Raw genomic sequence first — 21,891 nt, 5'->3', positions numbered from 1 at the left:
GTATATAACAGCTTAAATAGAAGAATAATCAAACATATGATAAGACGTTTTGAAAATGAATCACACACAATTTTCATCACAGTTAGATACAAGTAAATATATGAGGCATCATGGACGGTTTCAACACGTATTTTGTAACACTTTGTGGATGGCCTTCACACCCACGTGTATATTCACAGTACACTCAGCAGCCAGCGGTATCACAGTTCGGGATCACAAGTGTGCTTTTCACAAGTAAACATTTTGATCTGATTCACATTAACAAATGATCATTTCATACTATATAATAAATTCATTACCCTTAAAATAAATAACATTTCTGTGAGCATACAAGCCAACCATACTTCAAGCATATTACAGTAATAACATATTATTTAGTAATAAGAGCATTCTGAAATACACATGGCGTATCAAAACTGTTTATGCCATACATTCGCAATATTGTGATCACACTAAATCATACCATTTCGAAGGGTCACACTAAAGCATACTATTTCAACGGGTTTCTATATATTCGTAACAACATGATGGACATATATTCCACAGAACTGGGCATCTCTCCTACAACAGATAAATAATATCAATCAGTCTCGTTTCTCCAGATTCCAAAACTATACGAATGGATCACTGAAGGCACCATATCAAAGGCCTCAAATCGTCACTACAAGATCAAACAGGACCTTGACTTCTTTTGCTCAGGTTGATTGGGCATTGGTTGATGCGTTCGTGGTTGTTGCTGTTGCTGCGGTGGGCGCTGTTGAGGAGGTGGCTGTTGATGCTGCGGCGGGGGCTGTTGAGGAGGTGGCTGTTGATGCTGTTGAGGAGGGGGTTGTTGATACTGCTGTGGTGGTGCTTGCTGCTGTTGAGATTGCTGTTGTGTCTGTGGTGGTTGTTCAGGCTCTACTGTTGGTTCTGGTTCCGGGGTAGGTGGCGGTATGTCCTTTTTATCTTCAGTATTCACAGATTCCTCCTGTTCCTCCTCATCTGACACGATGATATCCGGCACATACTGGTCCAGTTTAGTCAACAGTTCATCAAACTTGTCTCCGTCCCATCTTTCCTGTACAGTTTCATCCTTCCCAAAGTTGATATACAACAGCTGAGTGAACACCATGCTCATTGGACCTGATGGTGGCCATGTCATCTTCTCCAGCAACAGAGGAACTATTGGTTTCTTGAGGGCATCAGCAAGACTGACTTCCCTCCGGCAGTTGGCCGACAGAGAATACTTCGAGGTGACACATGAAAGAACGACCTTTGCCCCTCGCACACCCTTGTCAATTTTGTCAAAGAGGGAGTCCCCACCTCCCATTTGGTAGATGTCCATCCAGACGGTGAAGCCCATCTCAGTCAGGCGCTTGTACATGAGCTGAATCTGCTTCTGTTTTCCCCACTGGTAGGAGATGAACACATCAGGAGACGCTGATCCAGACTGTAAATATTCAATACGAATTAAGAAGAAAGAAGAAATGTAACATATCAACAGTGTATGTTCTCTCATAGCCATATTCATGTAAAAACTATACTGTTCAAAACGATGCTATCGTAAATATTGGAATGAATAAAACGCTTTCAATAGCCGTTGGAAATATTTGCTAAAATTAAAGTCTACTGTGTCAATCCGTCTAAAGTATAACTGCAAAACAGTGAAAGGTTCCGAGTAAATCTAAGATCTGAAGAGACCCTGTCTTACCTAATGTCTTTACAAACAACTCGTACAAAGCTGCACATAAACAAGTGATACACATGCTCGACGAAAGTAATAATTTCGGAAGTATACTGAAGTTAATATTCAAACTGGCCTGCTCTACCAACCTCCACCTCCTCCTGCTTCTGTTGACTGGCGGCCGTCATCGTCTTCATGTCCTTCTTCTCTATCTTGATGACTTCAGCCATAGGACACCACCAGTTCTTGTATTCTGTGTGACAAAAAACTGTCATGTTATGACACTTCTTCACATTCATGTGAATTCCAACATTAGGCAAAACGCTATGAGGAAACATTACTGAAAAGGATGAAACAAGTGCATGGCAATTCTACATATTGTTTTCAACATACCTCTTAAACATATGGAAAACGTCGAACATATATTGCATTTCAATCAGATACGCAAGCACGCAAGCATGCATGCACATACATAGAGAATCTCACCCCAGTGTCTTTTGATATCAAATATATCACCACGTGTTGATAAAAAATCACTCTTCATTAGTTTTCGATGAAAAATGTACATCTCTGAACACAGTACTGCCATTTGACATGCAGTGCACCGATGTCATAGCATTGTCAGGGCATTGTGCAAAATCTACTATCAAAACGATATCCACCTAGGACATCTGATCGCACACAAGCAATATCTCCTGTGGAACACAGTTTTTGCAGTCTTGTGTCCCATCTCCCTCTATCTGTCTATCTGTTCAGGTTTGCCCACCTTTTTCCACCTTCTGCTCATCCGGCTTGACGTTGTTGTAGTTGACCTGCATCAGGAGTTCCTGGAACTTGGCTGCCGACCAGTACCTGATGTCACCAGTCTCCTCCCCAGGACGGGTGAAGAATCGGATGAACAGATATTCACTGAAGATTGGCCCCATTGAGCCTGGTGGAGGCCATGACAGTTTCTCCATCAACAGAGGGATGATGGGCTTACCCAGGCTTACCGAGAGGTTCACCTGAAGACAAGAAATTTAAAACTCATTGTACATTGTACATCATTGATCACAATTACATGCAAGTAGGTCACATGTTCACAGTAATTGATATATCCATCCACACCCCTGATAATTGAAGCCAAGAATATCTATATATTCATTTTTGCAAATTTTAAACTTAATATGAATAGAAAATACACTTTGCTTTGAATTGAACTTAACCAAATACCTCTCGATTGCAGTTTGGAGATTTGGCATACTTCCCAGTGACACAACAGATGACGAGCTTGGCTGCCCTGATTCCCTTGTCGATCTTCTCAAACAGCTTGTCCCCACCTCCCATCTGACCAATGTCCATCCAGCACGTGAAGCCCGCCTTCTCCAGGTGCTGCTTCAGAAGCTTCACCTCGTTCTGGATTCCCCACTGGTAGCTGAGGAACACCTCTGGAGGCTCCGGGTACTCGAACTCTTCGTCCTCCACTACAGCCTCTGAGGAACGTTTCATTAATACTATGATTACAAGATCTCGATTCGATTTTTTAAACAAATGAACTCGCACTTTGATGAAAGCTACAACTGTCACGAAAGTATAGATTCTCTCCATCAGCATTGAATAGTATGATTGCTAAGATTTGGTAAACAAGTAAGAAAGTGTTGTGAAATAGGTGATAAAATGCATTGTTTACCTGTCATCTTCATTGCGTTCTCCACAATGACAGCAGCGTCCAATCTGTCCATCTCTTGCAGTGCTGTCAGCACAGCATATGTGGCTTCTCTCGTCTTCCGAGTGGCGTACCATTCATTCAGCATGGCCATACATGGATCGTGCATCTGAGCCCAGCTCCGGATGTCATCATTGGTGTAGCCAAGACGCATAGAGAGAAGCGTCCAGTCCAGAAGGTCTTCGGGGTTGAGGAGTTTGGCCACGTCTCTTGCCCAAAAAGGAGCGTGACTCAATGTCTGCACGATTCATGAAAGAGAGCCGTAAATCCTATAATGATTTTTATATACTTTGACGGTGCAGTCAGTGGCAAACGTAATGCTTTTCCTTAGATGTTGTTCGCTACAGTAGTAAATATCATGGTTTTTTTGGTTGTTATTGTCGGATAATTCGGTTGTCTCCACTTTAGCAGTCATGACCTACAAGGGTTTGTTACCTTTCCGTCGAGTTCCTCCACTTTAGCCTTGGTGTCATCCACTGTCTCCTCAAGCTGGTCAATCTTCTCGCCTTGAGCCTTCACATCTACTTTGACCCCATCCAGCTCCTCGCGCTGTTCACCCACCTCTTGGTTAAGCAGGACCAGGCCCACCTCAGTCCTGGTCACTCGTGTGTCCAGTTCCTCAACATCTTCCTTCACATCTTTGATGTCCTCAGCCAAGGACTCCAGGCTTTAGGTTTAAAATATATAGTTCATAACCAGATACAATATTCAATAAACGTTTCAGTGTTTTTTACATTTCTAAAAGGAAACAATTTTGACCAGGAACAATGAATTCGGACCTTATCTGGACAGAGCCAACATATTCTCACCTTCTGCCTTCCAGGACATCCAAGATGAAGGTACACTGGTCCTTTGTTGTCTGTGACGTAGTCCGTTTCCTCAAGTCCTCTATGGCTGGTTTACGACGTTCTAACAGTGGTCGGTATACGCCGCCTATAGCCCGCATCTCATTCAGGCAGGTGGTAGTCACCATGTCATCTTCAGGACCCCGAAGGAGCTTCTCCAGGTATATCATACAATCCTCTGCCACAGCCTGTGTTACAAAAATATGCTATGAGTATGGCCATACATATAATCTTTTGAAGCACGTTACATATTTCGGTCCTCTATTTGTTTGATAAATCTAGTAACAGATCAATGGTTTGAAATACGTGAACAAACTTATTGTCTTTAAGATTGAATTTCATTAATCACCTGTTGTTACTGATACGTTCATCCCTGTATGACCAGCATGAAGGGACGTACTGTTAGATGTGACTTATCAGTCAACAGGAGCCTTTGGCATACTGTAAGGGACATTTCTCGAGCTAACTATGCAAAATGTTCTGGCGATCGCGCATTCTTGCACATAATTCTTTTCAATTTGCTGCGAAGGGTTACAATCCTGAGAACGACAGAACGTTCCTTACAGTATTCCCTAGAAACCTGTACTGGATGTGTTTGCATGTGTACTAACATTATTCAAACAAGTCCAGTCTACCGTTGCCATCAAAGCCGGTTTTATAAACAACATCTATATTCTTACATCATTTAACAGTTTCCAGTTTTTCGTCCACGGAGCTGTCATAGTGCATGTGTTTCAGCCTTAAATATTTCTCTCAAAAACATAATCGAGTTGCCTCTGACTTTGTAAAACCTCCTGCACTTCTTATTGATAAACAATACTAAAAGTCAAAATAAGCCAAACTTGTGTATAAACAAATACCTTTCAGTAATCAATGCATAGAAGTTTCACTGTTTTGCCTGTTGTGTTTTTTTCGAGTTTGATGGCTAACAATGATTTTAGGAGTTTCAAGGCATTCTGACATTCTGATATTGTCTTTAGTAATTTGAAATATGCTAATAAAGTGATAATAGGGAATACTATTGGAATTTATTAAGAATAGTGTACCTCATCTTCACTCCTAATCGCTACGTTCTTGAGAACCAGGAAGAGTTGATACTTGGCACCATACTGTGAGTTAACATCGCCATCCTTCAAGGCCTTCAGATGGGGGATGAGGATGAGTGGAACCTTCTTGGAGAGTGCTTCCAAGATCATCATGTATGTTGCCTGCATTCTTTCATCGCCTTGGAACATCTCCTCAATCAGCTTAGCAATATTGTCGTCCGTGAACAACTAGAACAGTTGAAATACCCTCAGATAGTTACATGCATGGTACGGCCTTTTGAAGTGTCTTGCTGCATAAGTGTGACCTATCTGTCGTTTTAAGTTCTACTATGTGTGTCATAATGGTTTGCTTTTACGCCATCAGTAATTTCACTGTTTAATGATAATGGTTAGTCCGTCGTTTCACGTTTGTTATGTTATCATCCTAATCTCACTATAAACAAAGATCTACACAGGTCAATTTTACGAAATATGCATAGTGAGTGAGTGAGTTTAGTTTTACGCCGCACTCAACAATATTCCAGTTATATGGCGGCGGCCTGTAAATAATCGAGTCTGGACCAGACAATCCAGTGATCAACAGCATGAGCATCGATATGCGCAATTGGGAACCGATGACATATGCCAACTAAGTCAGCGAGCCTGACCACCCGATCCCGTTAGTCGCCTCTTACGACAAGCATGGGTTACTGAAGGCACATTCTAACCCGGACCTTCACGGGTGAAATATGCATAGAGTGTTTGGTGTTCGTAAGGTTTCTCGACAACATGACATTGCAACATTTGCTTTAAGTCATTGACGGAAACACAGAAATGCATTTTAACATATGTATCTTTAAAAAAGTATTAAAATTTTTGAAACAAAATTACGTTGAAAGAGAAAGTGTTTGATGATACTGCTTTTGATTGGCCAGTGACTTTTATGTCTTACAGACAAGACATTAATTATATAAAACTCTTAGATTTCCAATTTATATTTTTACATAGTATAATTTATACCCAAAAGGAACTGTTACAAATTAACCTTATCCAAAGTGGCTCATGCGGCTTTTGTAAAGATGAGGATGAAAACTTGTGCCATGTTTACTGGGAATGTTGTGAAACTAAGAAGTTTTAGACTGATCTTCAAATTTGGATTAACACCCATTGATACAAAAAGTTAATCTGACAAAACCTTTGGTGTAATTTGGTTCCTTAACTAAAACCCATTACTTAATCATATAATCATTTCAGCAAAGAGACACATTTATGTCTCTTCTCTGAAAAGCAATATTCCAAAATGCAATATCTGTATAAAGACTTTAAAAGATATTTTTTTCTGTTGAAAGCTTCATTGCCAAAACGAAGAGTGAAATGAAAATATTTGCAAATAAATGGCATCAGTTATTTCCAGTATTCAAACCTGACCTGTGTATGCAGCAACCGCTTTTGCAAAATCTTGATCTGTTTCCCCTTTTGAAAAATTATCTTTGTTTTAGCTATGTATTGATTAATTAGTTACCGTATTTGTAGGTGCACTGATGTAACATTGGGAACATATATTATAGGGCGGATATATGACACAATATACAACACAATAAGTAGGATGTGGCGCAATATACAATACACATTGGATGTGACACAAGACACAGCATGATATGTCAGATGTGGCACTATATACAACATATGTTAGATAAGACGCATATACAATATATGTTAGATAAGACACTATGTACAACACGATAGGTCGGACGTGACTCTATATACAACATCGTATGTCGGGTGTTGCGCTATATACAACATGATATGTCAGATGTGGCACTATATACAACATATGTTAGATAAGACGTATATACAATATATGTTAGATAAGACACTATGTACAACACGATAGGTCGGACGTGACTCTATGTACAACATCGTATGTCGGGTGTTGCGCTATATACAACATGATATGTCAGATGTGGCACTATATACAACATATGTTAGATAAGACGTATATACAATATATGTTAGATAAGACACTATGTACAACACGATAGGTCGGACGTGACTCTATGTACAACATCGTATGTCGGGTGTTGCGCTATATACAACATGATATGTCAGATATGGCACTATATACAACATATGTTAGATAAGACGTATATACAATATATGTTAGATAAGACACTATGTACAACACGATAGGTCGGACGTGACTATATACATCATCGTATGTCGGGTGTTGCGCTATATACAACATGATATGTCAGATGTGGCACTACATACAACATATGTTAGATAAGACGTATATACAATATATATCAGATAAGACAACTATGTACAACACGATAGGTCGGACGTGACTCTATGTACAACATCGTATGTCGGGTGTTGCGCTATATACAGCATGCTATGTCACATGTGGCACTACATACAATATATGTCAGATAAGACGTATATACAATATATGTCAGATAAGACAACTATGTACAACACGATAGGTCGGACGTGACTCTATGTACAACATCGTATGTCGGGTGTGGCGCTATATACAACATGATATGTTAGATGCGGCTCTATGTACAACATCGTATGTCGGGTGTGGCGCTATATACAACATAATATGTTAGATGCGGCTCTATGTACAACATCGTATGTCGGGTGTGGCGCTATATACAACATGATATGTTAGATGCGGCTCTATGTACAACATGGAATGTTGGATGTGGCGCTATATACAACATAATATGTCAGAGGTGTATGCAATATACAACATGATATGTTGGTTGTGGCGCATTATACAACATGATTGATCAGATGTGATGCAATATACAATGAGATACGAGGGATGTGATGCAATATACAGCATATGTCAGATGTGGTGTTTTAAACAATAGGACATGTTGTACATGATGCTATATACAACATGACATGTCAGATGTAATGCTATACATTTTATGATATGTCGGATATATATATATAGCATGATATTTCGGATGTTACGCTATTTACAACATATGTTGGATGTGGCCCCATATACAATATGATATGTCGGATATGGTGCTATATACAACATGACAGGTCGTATGATATGCTATATACAATACGATATTTCGGATATGACACTATATACAACTTATTTTGGATGTTGCGCAATATACAACAAATGTTGGATGTGACCCCATATACAATATGATATGTCTGATATGGCACTATATGCAACACTGTATGCTGCATGTTGCGCTATATAAAACATGATATGTTGGGTGCGGCACCAGATACAACACAGGCTGATATTTCACTGGTCTAACTATGTTACATCCTGGTATGTTGGATATCTGATGATGTTCATGTATTTGTATATGTCATTATGTAACGGCCGTTTATGATGGAAGACTTTGGTTACATGAAATAATAAATTAAATTTAAAAAATTACGTTGAACATTACTGTCATGAGTGTGTGGAAAAACAGATATACAATGTGTTGTATAGCAACCCACGGTCGATGGAGTCGCTGTATCAGCTAGCCCGTATGAATGACAGGCCTCTTGCGTGCAGTAGGAACGTCAAGTTTGGAATGAAAACATCTAGTCAACCTTGACCGAAACACCTCCATACATATGTAATTTGAGCTTTGTGTGGACCAACGTCCTACAGCGCCTCTCGATCTGGGGCGCTATATGGCGAAATAGTGCCGATACGACGTTTAACTCACTCACGATCCGTACAGCTGATATTTGAACCCCTATGTGTATATTATTATGTGACTATAAACAGTTACATCACTGACACAGTACTTCCAGTATTACACCAACTTACGTTTGGTTGTTTCTTGGCTACCTCTCCAAACCAGTGCAACACTGACGATCGTTGTGGGGTGTCGATCAGCTCGAACAGTGTTTGGAATTGTTGATCTTGAAGTTTGGGGTAGTATGGATAGATCTGACTCAGCGGATCTGCAAAAACAGAACAGTCACACAGTCACATCCTCTATGATGCAGTGAAATCTCTCCGTGACAGCGTCCTGAGAAACAAATTCAGAGAGTCCTGTAAATGACATTGTGTCTTCATAGCTCTTTCCCGTGGGAGCCCTGCCAATTTACACTTGTCAGAGGGGTAGACAAAATACGTGATTTAGACCAAAGGTTGTCCGACTTCCATGTTTGTTTAAGCCTCGATGGCTGAGTGGGTTAGATGGCTGACTTTGTGTGCTTTCATTTAGGTGCCTGTTTTGAGAGCGTGGGTTCGAATCCCGGATGAGACTCAACCCAACAAAGTACTAGAATTAGTATTTTACAGAGAAAGTATAATCCCACATACAACATTAAAAAAGCCAGAGCGACACATACACAATAATGCCGAGTTCTCTGTGTCCATGTAGATTTCCATCAGCCTGGGAAAGAAAGGTACCATGACCTTGGCCCCATTCGCAACAACAACGGTCACCTGGGTCGTGGCTATGTCAGACACTTCGTTAAATTCATGAGTCATCAAGTTGACAATCTCCCTCACTACCAGGATGGCTCGCTGCACCTTCTCCTGGTCATCCAGCTGTTGAAGGGAGAAAAAGTATTAGTCAGGATATAAGTAAAGCATGTTTCATCACACAGTGTGGCAAAGGTATCACCTGGGATAAACATGTGTCTTCTACATGGGGTAGGATTCAATAGATGGGTTACATCAAATTTTACGCTGACCTTAATTTGGAACACATTATCCATAATATCCCGACAGGTGAGAAAGAGGTTTCAAATAAAGGGAGTGAGTTGATCACTAACCTTGTCCATGATGTAGTATACATATTTTAGATGTGTCTACTGTTCAGAGTTATGTCCCTTACAACAAATGTATGCGTGTGGGTTCGAACCCCAATTCAACTCTGAATATGGTTATAGGTTAGTCAGCAAGATTCGTTTGAAACATGCTGTTCAAAGTCATGCTGAGACATGTGCTCCGGTTGAAGCTTTTCAGACCAGTAAAGAAAGAGTTGAATTCGAACCTTCAACGTTTGTTTCCTGAACAAACATTTCATACAACACGCCTTCCTTAAGTTGAATATTTTGAAACTAAACTACTTACAAGCTGGAGGAACTTTGTGCCGACTGAACAGTACAGCTGGAAATACACTGTAGTTGGTTTGTTAGATTCCTCATCAATGAAGTCTCCCTGCATCACAGTTTTCACGAAGTAGGCAATGGCACCTAGATCCCTTTCAGTAATGGTTTTGGGTTCTCTGCAAGGATAACCAATGGAATGAGCCTTCAGTGTTTATACATCCTCATAATGTTACATTTAATCTGTTTGGGGTGTCTGTAAGATAACCAATGGAATAAGCCTTCAGTGTTTATACATCCTCAGAATGATACATTTTATCTGTTTGGGTTCTCTGTAAGACAGGCAATAGAATGAGCCTTCAGTGTTTATACATCCTCATAATGATATATTTAATCTGTTGGGGTTCTCTGTATGACAGGCAATGGAATAAGCCTTCAGTGTTTAAACATCCTCATAATGTTATATTTTGTCTGCTTGGGTTCTCTGTATGACAGGCAATAGAATGAGCCTTCAGTGTTTACACATCCTTATTAAATTATATTTAATCCATTTAAGTATATCATCAATATGTCTCACGTGTTTATCCTCTGCCGATGCCATTTAATCTGATTCAGGATGTACGTCAGAGTAGCTTTCTATTATTTTATCCTGTGTACAAGTACCTCGTCCTCTAGGATCGAGTCCCCTAGTTTCTAAAGCTGTGTTTAAAGGTACGACTCACAAAGCTTCAATGGCACCCGACGCCAGCGTCACAACCATCCTGCCCGAGTACCCGAACCAATCGGCGTTCCAGGGGAAGTTTGGATCCTTCAAGTACGGCAAGAGCTTGGAAAACGTCGACATTATCAGGTCCTTGTTTTTCTGATAAGACGTAATAAATAGAACACGCATTACAAGATTTAACTATGTTATAAGCTCGATAAATATTTTTGGGGATAAATTTCCTAGTTTTAACTTTTAGAACAATTAAGAAAAATTATCAGAAATTCGTGCTCACCCTTCCGTTGAACTCGATTTCATCTGCAATTTCACTCCCAGCTTCAAACAGGAGTCCTTCTCTCTTCTCCATAAAGTTCAGACTAAATTCCACCATTTTGTCAACCATCTGGGGAATAACACGATCTCTTCTGGAAACAAAATGTATAACACTTGCAGTAAATCACAGTTATACGGCCCCAGTACAGGACAGAATTCTGTACATCCTGCACCTATGTTCTCTGGGTTAACTGGTTAAGTAGTACCACAGCTACAGTGACGTCGTGTCATGGTAGAGTGACAGGAGAGGATTCTGTACATCCTGCACCTATGTTTTCTGGGTTAACTGGTTAAGTAGTACCACAGCTACAGTGACGTCGTGTCATGGTAGAGTGACAGGACGGGATTCTGTACATCCTGCACCTATGTTTTCTGGGTTAACTGGTTAAGTAGTACCACAGCTACAGTAACGTCGTGTCATGGTAGAGTGACAGGACTGGATTCTGTACATCCTGCACCTATGTTCTCTGGGTTAACTGGTTAAGTAGTACCACAGCTACAGTGACGTCGTGTCATGGTATAGTGACAGTGGACATGTGGCCATCACGGAATGACAGGTCTCTGTGTGCTACAGGTCTCTGTGTCGCCCCTTGTCGTAATGTTTATTACTTTCATCGACGTTTTAGTTAGTCATGCAATACCTGTGTCTTTTTTATGCAACCACATACATATAAGATTTTTACTTTGACATATTCTTATATTCTTCTTATTGTCTTATGGCTTTGAGTAAAAGAAAACCCTACTAGAGTTTTTCCCAACAGAGGTAGGTGACTTGACCAGATGTCTGTCAATGTAATTAATCTGACGTTGTTGCAATGTTAACCTCGGTAGATTTGAAATGCACCTGTGTATTTGTGTCACGTCAGTTGTGTATTAGAGCGGACAAATCAGTACTGTTAACCTATTAACATCCCCATGTTAGAGGTTCTCAGGCTGTGAGAGTCACACTATCTAATGTATTATGTTTTAGCTTACATAGGATGAATTATATTCCGTAATGAAAAGAAATAATGCCCACAGTATAATACACTGTAATTAGTGTAACACGGTACAAGAACATTGATAGCAGTTTGTAAGAGTAGGATATCAGTTGTTGATATGATCGATGCAAGGTTTAACAATGTGGGTAAATATACATGTTTACTATAGTAGGTAAATACTCGCCGTGATTCACAATGACAGCTTAAATAGACAGAGGTTCGCCATTTAGGCGTCCACAATGTGTTTTACTATGTAACTAAAAGCACACATATCTTTCACCACTATGGAGGTTTATCTCAATGTAGTGTTTTAATAGATTTTATTGTTGTTGTTGTTTAATGCCACAGTGTAAATAATCGATCTTGGATCTGACAATCTACTGATAGACATCATCAGTATCGATCTATGTAATCGGGATACGGTGATATGCATCCGATCCCCTTAGTCAACTCGTATAACAAGCAGGGTTATCATAAACACATTCTAGCCCTCATCGTCACGGCTGTTGCAATATGAGAGGAAAAGGTGTAGCAGATCCACATACTGTGACACGAAGACAAAGCTCCACAAAGACTAGCTCCAAGACACAACATGTAGAAGAATGTAAGTAAGTCCAGACTCTGTATTCCGACACGATGCCTCTCTATCATGGATTAACGACAACGGACGTTAACAAGACATAAGCCTGGTTATTTGCTCGAAAAACGATGTTTCATTTTAGTCGGCTCTCGCGACAAGTCGACAAGTAGTCAAAGGGCTAATTCTAATTCAGAATTTCTGCCGCAGAAGAGATTCTGTAGGTGGAAATATCACAGGTATGAAATCCTGCTCCACGTTGTTTTTGTGTGTGCAATGCAGGCAATGGTGTTCTATACACGTTTTGCTAGTACACTTTACTTAAAGTATGGATATAATTGTAACCTTACTTCAACTGATCGGCTAAGTAACTGCAAACGTCTTTGTAGTACTCAGCGAAATCCTTCCTCTCCTTCTCCTCCTCTCCAAACACTCGGACTGGCATCAAGATGTCCAGAATCTCCTTTGCGTCTTCCACATGGTCCTGAAAATATACACCGAGATGATGTTACTACAGATTCTACTGCGTGACCAATTCGATCCTTAAGGCCTTATATATTAAATCTCACAGTTAGGATTTTTTTCCATGTTTACGTTATGTCATGTAGGAGAATAGCAGGATTCGTTTAGTTTCATTTCTTTAGAAACTGCCCTTTGGAACAATCGATTCTGCTTTTAGCAGCAGAGGTTTCTTATAAAAGGTTTTGTCACTTCCATTAACACACTGTATCAGTTTTGTTTGCAGCTGTTGTATATTTTGTGAAGAGTAATATTATAATATAATAATGTGGTCTACCTTCCATTTCAGGAACTTCTCTGTTTCCCTGACGCAGTGATATGCCGCCTTGGCTGTCATGGGCTGGTTGATCCTGAGGCATGCCTTTATCAGGTCTATCATCTGCCGACGGTGTTCAGGAGTTCTAGAATAGATTCAAGCCATGTACTCCTTCTAATCGTTAGTCATATATGTGCAGCCGAAAGTGCACATATGATGTATAAAATATCTAAGGCTTAGCACAATTATACACCTGAAGTTTACCACGGGTAACTAATATCGATGATAACTCTTCCTTGACGTGAAGTTCCTTATGTTGTTCCCTTTACAACGTGCTCTGTCGTGCTGTTCTGGTAGGATAAACAGCTGGGCCTAAATCTCATACTGATACCTCTTCCTTGACGTGAAGTCCCTATGTTACTCCCTTTACAACGTTCTCTGTCGTGTTGTTCTGGTAAGATAAACAGCTGGGCCTAAATCTCATACTGATACCTCTTCCTTGACGTGAAGTCCGTATGTTGTTCCCTTTACAACGTGCTCTGTCGTGCTGTTCTGGTAAGATAAACAGCTGGGCCTAAATCTCATACTGATACCTCTTCCTTGACGTGAAGTCCCTATGTTCCTCACTTAACAACGTTCTCTGTCGTGTTGTTCTGGTAAGATAAACAGCTGGGCCTAAATCTCATACTGATACCTCTTCCTTGACGTGAAGTCCATTATGTTACTCCCTTTACAACGTTCTCTGTCGTGTTGTTCTGGTAAGATAAACAGCTGGGCCTACACACTTTTGGTTCAACACCTGGTAATCTCAGGGATCATTTATGGGTTCAATACGTTTTTTACAAAATTTTACTGTGGAAGTTTACCATCTCAAGGAACGAATGAAAAAATGATTCCACCATTATTATTATTAAATGCATATGTCTAAATCCTTGACATGTTTAAATATAATAGTTGCTTTAACTTTCAGTCCCCTTGTTGAACCCATACGTTAGTGTTGGGAAGGTGTTACATACATATGTCTGAACATGTAGGGTTGGTTTTGTGTATTGACGGAATAAAGGACACATTACTTTTTGCCTGTATTGGTGGATATATTCATATCGTTTTAGAGATACGACACGATCAGGTTAGTATGACCTACTTGTTCATGGCTTTCACAAGGACTTCATATACCGCTGCATCAGCAAATTTGACCCTCATCAGTGTGTGGTCCTCCAGGTTGTTCAGCAGGTCCGTCAGCTTCCGCGTCATCACAGTGAACAGCTCAGAGTTGCCCTGAATAAGGAGAAGGTGGCACAATGTAGCATTGTACGGACGACATGCGTTAAAACATACACAGTTAATGGTACGCGGACTGAACGGAGTGTCACAGGCCACTTGAGCTGTGTTTATTCTTGGGTGGTCGAAAGCATGACAGGACTTATACTGTTCCACACACCTGTAGTTTCAGTTTGGTGCCTCCTTACACAAACGACTTCGTTTGAAGAAGTAGTAAAGGTTAAACGATCTGATACAGCATTAAACATCATGAGAGAAGAAATGGAGTCTACGAAACCGATAACATAGCTCTCTAGCGGTTGGGTATCTGTGTAATTCGTACCGTTATTGTAGGGTTGCCCTTCTCCTCCTGTACATGATACAGGAAATATCCAACGGCTTTTACAATAGGGTGGATTGGACTCCCTGCCTTCTTGTTGCAAATCCCACTCACAAAGTCCATGATTTCAGCGTGAAGTTTGTGAAACATGAACGTCTCTCTGGAAAGATATCATTGCCGGATTAGTAACGGCTGTGGTTGGCCAGCAGGCTAATGACATTGGGAAATAATTCGGAGCCTACCAGATATCGGAGAGTTTCAATGAGATACGTTCGTACACCTATATGTGATGGGAATAGTCACACAAATGTTACCCAGTGACCTAAATATGAAAGGGGCTACAAGGTGTGTGTTGACAACAGTCATCAGCTCCAGGAGACGAATACTTAAAGGAACACTGTCTGCATGTGTCTTTGGTACTCGCTACCATATCATGGCTAAAGGACTATTGACTTACTGTCTGCATGTGTCGTTGGTACTCGCTAACATATCATGGCTAAAGGACCATTGACTGACTGCATGTGTCGTGGGTACTCGCTAACATATCATGTATAATGGACCATTGACTGACTGTCTGCACGTGTCTTTGGTACTCGCTAACATATCATGGCTAATGGACCATTGACTGACTGCATATGTCGTTGGTTTCTTGCAAACATATCATGGCTAAAGGTCACCTTTTACAAAAAAAGATTCATGTCTTAGAAACTTTTTGCAATGAAACTGGAATGTAAGTCAATCTTAAGAAGACTACAGTAATGGAATTAGGAATGGTGGTCCTCTACGATCATACGAGAAATGGTTTTATAAGGGCCAACAGATTGAATCTGTCTCGTATAGATATCTGGGTATTGTCTTCACACCCAAGCTTGTGTGGAGCAAAGCACAACTATGTTTATCATCTCAGGCTAACAAAGCAATTTTATCATTACTCAGTTTTCAAAGAAAAATTGGTAACACAGATGGCTGTGATTTATGTAGAATATTTGACTCAATGATTGCACTTATACTCTGCTGTGGCGCAGACATTTGGGGCACGGAATATTGTTAAGTTATTGAGGCCGTACAATTTAAGTTCTGTAAACAGTATTTAAGAGTAAACAAATCTACATTTAATGGTATGGTGTAAAGCGAGTGTGGCAGACTCATTCTCCAATATGTTTATCTCTTGCGTGTTATTAAATACTGGTCTCGTCTCATACATTTACCTAATAGGTTGCCTCGTCAATGTTACCTTATGTTAAAATCTTTAGATGAAGCTGGACGCACCACATTGGTTTCAAAGGTTAAACAAATATTACTCAGGTATGGCTTTGGTTATGCTTGGTTTTATCAAGAAATTGGAAATGTTGGTATGTTCATTTCTCTTTTTAAACAAAGACTAAAGGAGAATCTACAACAGTCATGGTATTCATCAATACAGGATTCTTCAAAATGCTTTTATTATAAGCAATACAAGTCTTTGTTGAGTGTTGAAAATTACTTGTGTTCTGACATTCCAGTGTATCTAAGGAAGTCTTTATCAAGATTTAGACGTAGCAACTTTAAGATGGCAGTAGAAACTGGAAGATATGGCAATATTGTACTAAGAGAAAGACTTTGTATGTACTGCAAATCAAAAGGTCTGGATTATATTGAAAATGAATGGCATGTCATATTTGTGTGCGGTTGTTATAAACATTTAAGAGTCAAATACATTGCTAAATATATACAAGAACCCTACACTGTACACACTATGATAAATCTGTTTCAAAATGAAAGTTGTAATGTTATGTACAACATCGGCTTGTTTTTGTACCAATTTAACAATATTGTAATTTCTAGAAACAAATGAGTGCTACATATACCTTCTTAAAACATGCGCACGTGAAAGATAAAAAACAACACTATAACATATAAATGGCTAAAGGAACACTGAATGTCTGAATCTGTTGTTGGTACTCACTTACATATCATGGCTAAAGGACCATTGACTGTCTGCATCTGTTGTTGGTACTCGCTAACATATCATGGCTAAAGGACCATTGACTGTCTGCATCTGTTGTTGGTACTCGCTAGCATATCATGGCTAAAGGAACACTGAATGTCTGAATCTGTTGTTGGTACTCGCTAACATATCATGGCTAAAGGAACACTGAATGTCTGCATATGTTGTTGGTACTCGCTAACATATCATGGCTAAAGGACCATTGACTGTCTGTATCTGTTGTTGGTACTCGCTAACATATCATGGCTAAAGGAACACTGAATGTCTGCATCTGTTGTTGGTACTCGGTAACATATCATGGCTAAAGGACCATTGTCTGTCTGCATCTGTTGTTGGTACTCGCTAACATATCATGGCTAAAGGAACACTGAATGTCTGCATCTGTTGTTGGTACTCGCTAACATATCATGGCTAAAGGACCATTGACTCTCTGCATCTGTTGTTGGTATTCGCTAACATATCATGGCTAAAGGAACACTGAATGTCTGAATCTGTTGTTGGTACTCGCTAACAAATCATGGTTAAAGGACCATTGACTGTCTGCATCTGTTGTTGGTACTCGCTAACATATCATGGCGAAAGGACCATTGACTGTCTGCATCTGTTGTTGGTACTCGCTAGCATATCATGGCTAAAGGAACACTGAATGTCTGCATCTGTTGTTGGTACTCGATAACATATAAATGGCTAAAGGAACACTGAATGCCTGAATCTGTTGTTGGTACTCGCTTACATATCATGGCTAAAGGACCATTGACTGTCTGCATCTGTTGTTGGTACTCGCTAACATATCATGGCTAAAGGACCATTGACTGTTTGAATCTGTTGTTGGTACTCGCTAGCATATCATGGCTAAAGGAACACTGAATGTCTGAATCTGTTGTTGGTACTCGCTAACATATCATGGCTAAAGGAACACTGAATGTCTGCATCTGTTGTTGCTACTCGATAACATATAAATGGCTAAAGGAACACTGAATGTCTGAATCTGTTGTTGGTACTCGCTTACATATCATGGTTAAAGGACCATTTACTGTCTGCATCTGTTGTTGGTACTCGCTAACATATCATGGCTAAAGGACCATTGACTGTCTGCATCTGTTGTTGGTACTCGCTAGCATATCATGGCTAAAGGAACACTGAATGTCTGAATCTGTTGTTGGTACTCGCTAACATATCATGGCTAAAGGAACACTGAATGTCTGCATATGTTGTTGGTACTCGCTAACATATCATGGCTAAAATACTATTGACTGTCTGCATCTGTTGTTGCTACTCGCTAACATATCATGGCTAAAGGAACACTGAATGTCTGCATCTGTTGTTGGTACTCGCTAACATATCATGGCTAAAGGACCATTGAGTGTCTGAATCTGTTGTTGGTACTCGCTAACATATCATGGCTAAAGGACCATTGACTGTCTGCATCTGTTGTTGGTACTCGCTAGCATATCATGGCTAAAGGAACACTGAATGTCTGAATCTGTTGTTGGTACTCGCTAACATATCATGGCTAAAGGAACACTGAATGTCTGCATATGTTGTTGGTACTCGCTAACATATCATGGCTAAAGGACCATTGACTGTCTGCATCTGTTGTTGCTACTCGCTAACATATCATGGCTAAAGGAACACTGAATGTCTGCATCTGTTGTTGGTACTCGCTAACATATCATGGCTAAAGGACCATTGACTGTCTGCATCTGTTGTTGGTACTCGATAACATATCATGGCTAAAGGAACACTGAATGTCTGCATCTGTTGTTGGTACTCGCTAACATATCATGGCTAAAGGACCATTGACTCTCTGCATCTGTTGTTGGTATTCGCTAACATATCATGGCTAAAGGAACACTGAATGTCTGCATCTGTTGTTGGTACTCGCTAGCATATCATGGCTAAAGGACCATTGACTGTCTGCATCTGTTGTTGGTACTCGCTACCATATATGGCTAAAGGAACACTGAATGTCTGCATCTGTTGTTGGTACTCGCTAGCATATCATGGCTAAAGGAACACTGAATGTCTGAATCTGTTGTTGGTACTCGCTAACATATCATGGCTAAAGGAACACTGAATGTCTGCATCTGTTGTTGGTACTCGCTACCATATATGGCTAAAGGAACACTGAATGTCTGCATCTGTTGTTGGTACTCGCTAACATATCATGGCTAAAGGACCATTGACTGTCTGCATCTGTCGTTGGTACTCGATAACATATAAATGGCTAAAGGAGCATTGACTGACTGTCTGCATGTGTCGTGGGTACTCGCCAACATATAAATGGCTAAAGGAACACTGAATGTATGCATGTGTCTTTGGTACTCATTAACATACCATGGCTAAAGGACCATTCGTTGTCTGCATCGCTAAGAGTACTAGACGTATAACAGGTTCTACTCACTTAATGGCCGACAGTAGCATCTTGAGTATGTCAATGACCTTATCGAGCACCTCCTTCGAGTCTGCCGTGGTGAGGTTCAGGTGACAGATGATGTCCTCAAGACGTTTCAGAAATCTTTTGTACATCTCGGGGTCAACTATGTCCTGAGATGATTAAAGACGTTAAAAATACATTTAAATATTCTCTCTCTCTCTCTCTCTCTCTCTCTCTCTCTCTCTCTCTCTCTCTCTCTCTCTCTCTCTCTCTCTCTCTCTCTCTCCTCTCTCTCCTCTCTCTCTCTCTCTCTCTCTCTCTCTCTCTCTCTCCTTCTCTCTCTCTCTCTCTCTCCTCTCTCCCTACATTTAAAATACTCTCTCTCTCTCTCTCTCTCTCTCTCTCTCTCTCTCTCTCTCTCTCTCTCTCTCTCTCTCTCTCTCTCTCTCTCTCCGTCTCTCCTCTCTCTCCTCACTCTCTCTTTCTCTCTCTCCTCTCTCTCTCTTCTCTCTCCCTCCTCTCTCTCTCCTTCTCTCTCTCATACAAACACGCACAGTACAATGAAATCTCACCTTGAAGATGTTCCTATCGTAAATATACCATATGCTGTGAGGTATGCGGTGATGGATTTCTTGGACTTCCTTTGAACGAGTCAGGAAAGTTAGCTCATGGTAAATGTACAACTCTATAAACTCTGTCTGGGCCTCCATGTAAGCTTCCTCCCTGAAATACAGGACAATTTATGTCAGTAACATGAGATCAAATAAATAACATTTGGCTTGAAATTTCATCAAACATACACAGGTTTTTTAACTCACCTGAAGGAGTCTCCATCAATGATGTAATTGATGGCTGAACTAAACGTGATCCCGAACCTTTCTCTGTCAGGCCCAGGTTCCCGAGTCTTGAATTCCCTCATCAGGAAACGTAAGTGACTTTTCAGTTTATCACCTCTGAGATCCTAAAACAAAATGTATCTGACAACTTCACGGAGGAATGTCTGTGTTAAGTGAAGTCCGGCTGAAGGTACGGTATTCAATATGACACCCACTCCCTCCCCTAGCTGACGGCACAGTATTCAATATGACACCCACTCCCTCCCCTAGCTGAAGGTACGGTATTCAATATGACACCCACTCCCTCCCCTAGCTGACGGCACAGTATTCAATATGACACCCAACCCCACCCCTAGCTGACGGCACAGTATTCAATGTGACACCCACTCCCTCCCCTAGCTGACGGCACAGTATTCAATGTGACACCCACTCCCTACCCTAGCTGACGGCACAGTATTCAATGTGACACCCACTCCCTACCCTAGTTGACGGCACAGTATTCAATGTGACCCCCAACCCCCACCCCCAAAGTAAAGGTATAGTATTCAACGTGACACCAACACCTAACTACAGGTGCTGTATTCATTGTGACACCCTCGCCCAACTGAAAGTGCAGTATTGAGTATGCCACCCATCCAACACCCAACTGAAAGTGCAGTATTGAAAGACCCACCCCCAAGTGACAGTCATCACGTAGCTGTTTTGACACATACACGTCAGTGGGAATGACAGTCATCCCCGGATGTCTGTATTGGTTAAACAACGAAACCTTGCTAATTAGGACAGTTCCGTAGATATCAAGTGTCCAGAATTAACCAACTTAAAATTATATTCTCTTTAGGATTTAGGATTACCTCACCTTAGATCTACCATTTGTTAACACTAAAATCGTCGTGATCCTGATTTAAATGTAACATTTACAAACCAATGGCACCATATATGTTCCTGCGTTGCACAGCCACAGGGAGATGTAATGTCACAGGCATGGGAAATCTATTTTTCACTAAACAGATATACTTACATGATAATATTCTTTAAACCCAAAGCCACTGTTGCCAAGCATCTTCTCCCACAGTTCCATGTGCGTCGTCCCCGGCCCCTGCTGGATCAGGTCGTGGAGGAAGTCGAAGCAGAAGTCGTGGATGCGGGACAAGGAAGTTATCTTTCCATCATCCTTCAAATCCCTGTAAAACGCGTTTCGTGTAGAAACATAGTACTGACATATACAAGTATCAACTTTTAAATGTGATAGAATTCTGGGATAATGCTCAGTACAATACTCACTCTGACCAAGTCATCAAACTGTCCAGGACGTCTTTAGCGAAATAACACTGATCAGAACTTTCCCCGGGAAAGTCCGGTCGGCACACCCCCTTCCTCAGCACCTTGAACGCCGCTAGCAGGTCCGCCTCGTTCACTACCGCCTCGTACTTGTCGGAGTT

At 40.7% G+C, this 21,891-nt stretch overlaps 1 protein-coding gene across 1 annotated transcript; it reads right to left on the bottom strand.

Annotated features, from left to right (window-relative positions):
• Nucleotides 1-523: 523 nt before the first annotated feature.
• On the bottom strand, nt 524-21,747 carry LOC124260037. Its single transcript, XM_046694280.1, has 22 exons — nt 21,740-21,747; nt 21,471-21,633; nt 20,432-20,574; nt 20,186-20,336; nt 19,641-19,783; nt 15,253-15,409; nt 14,794-14,927; nt 13,671-13,794; nt 13,225-13,358; nt 11,280-11,409; nt 11,004-11,143; nt 10,307-10,460; nt 9,577-9,778; nt 9,047-9,183; nt 5,263-5,490; nt 4,181-4,404; nt 3,807-4,038; nt 3,336-3,609; nt 2,879-3,138; nt 2,433-2,670; nt 1,816-1,919; nt 524-1,432 (listed from the first exon to the last, which is right to left on the bottom strand). Exons 1-22 carry the CDS (start codon nt 21,745-21,747, stop codon nt 662-664), a joined length of 4,251 nt encoding a protein of 1,416 aa, XP_046550236.1. The 3' UTR covers nt 524-661.
• Nucleotides 21,748-21,891: the final 144 nt, after the last annotated feature.

The sequence above is a fragment of the Haliotis rubra genome, unplaced genomic scaffold (genome assembly GCF_003918875.1).
Source record: "Haliotis rubra isolate DU_JTF1 unplaced genomic scaffold, ASM391887v1 Scf749, whole genome shotgun sequence".
In the NCBI taxonomy this organism is placed as follows: Eukaryota; Metazoa; Mollusca; class Gastropoda; order Lepetellida; family Haliotidae; genus Haliotis; species Haliotis rubra.
This window is presented reverse-complemented; position numbering and strand designations above follow the sequence as displayed.

What these genes read in the sequence shown, in the direction of transcription:
- LOC124260037 (XM_046694280.1), bottom strand. An exon ending in CTTGTGAAAGCCATGAACAA is followed by an intron (nt 13,795 to 14,793) that starts GTAGGTCATACT and finishes AATCTATTCTAG; the next exon opens with AACTCCTGAACACCGTCGGC. An exon ending in GCACAAAGTTCCTCCAGCTT is followed by an intron (nt 9,779 to 10,306) that starts GTAAGTAGTTTA and finishes TCCCTTCAACAG; the next exon opens with CTGGATGACCAGGAGAAGGT.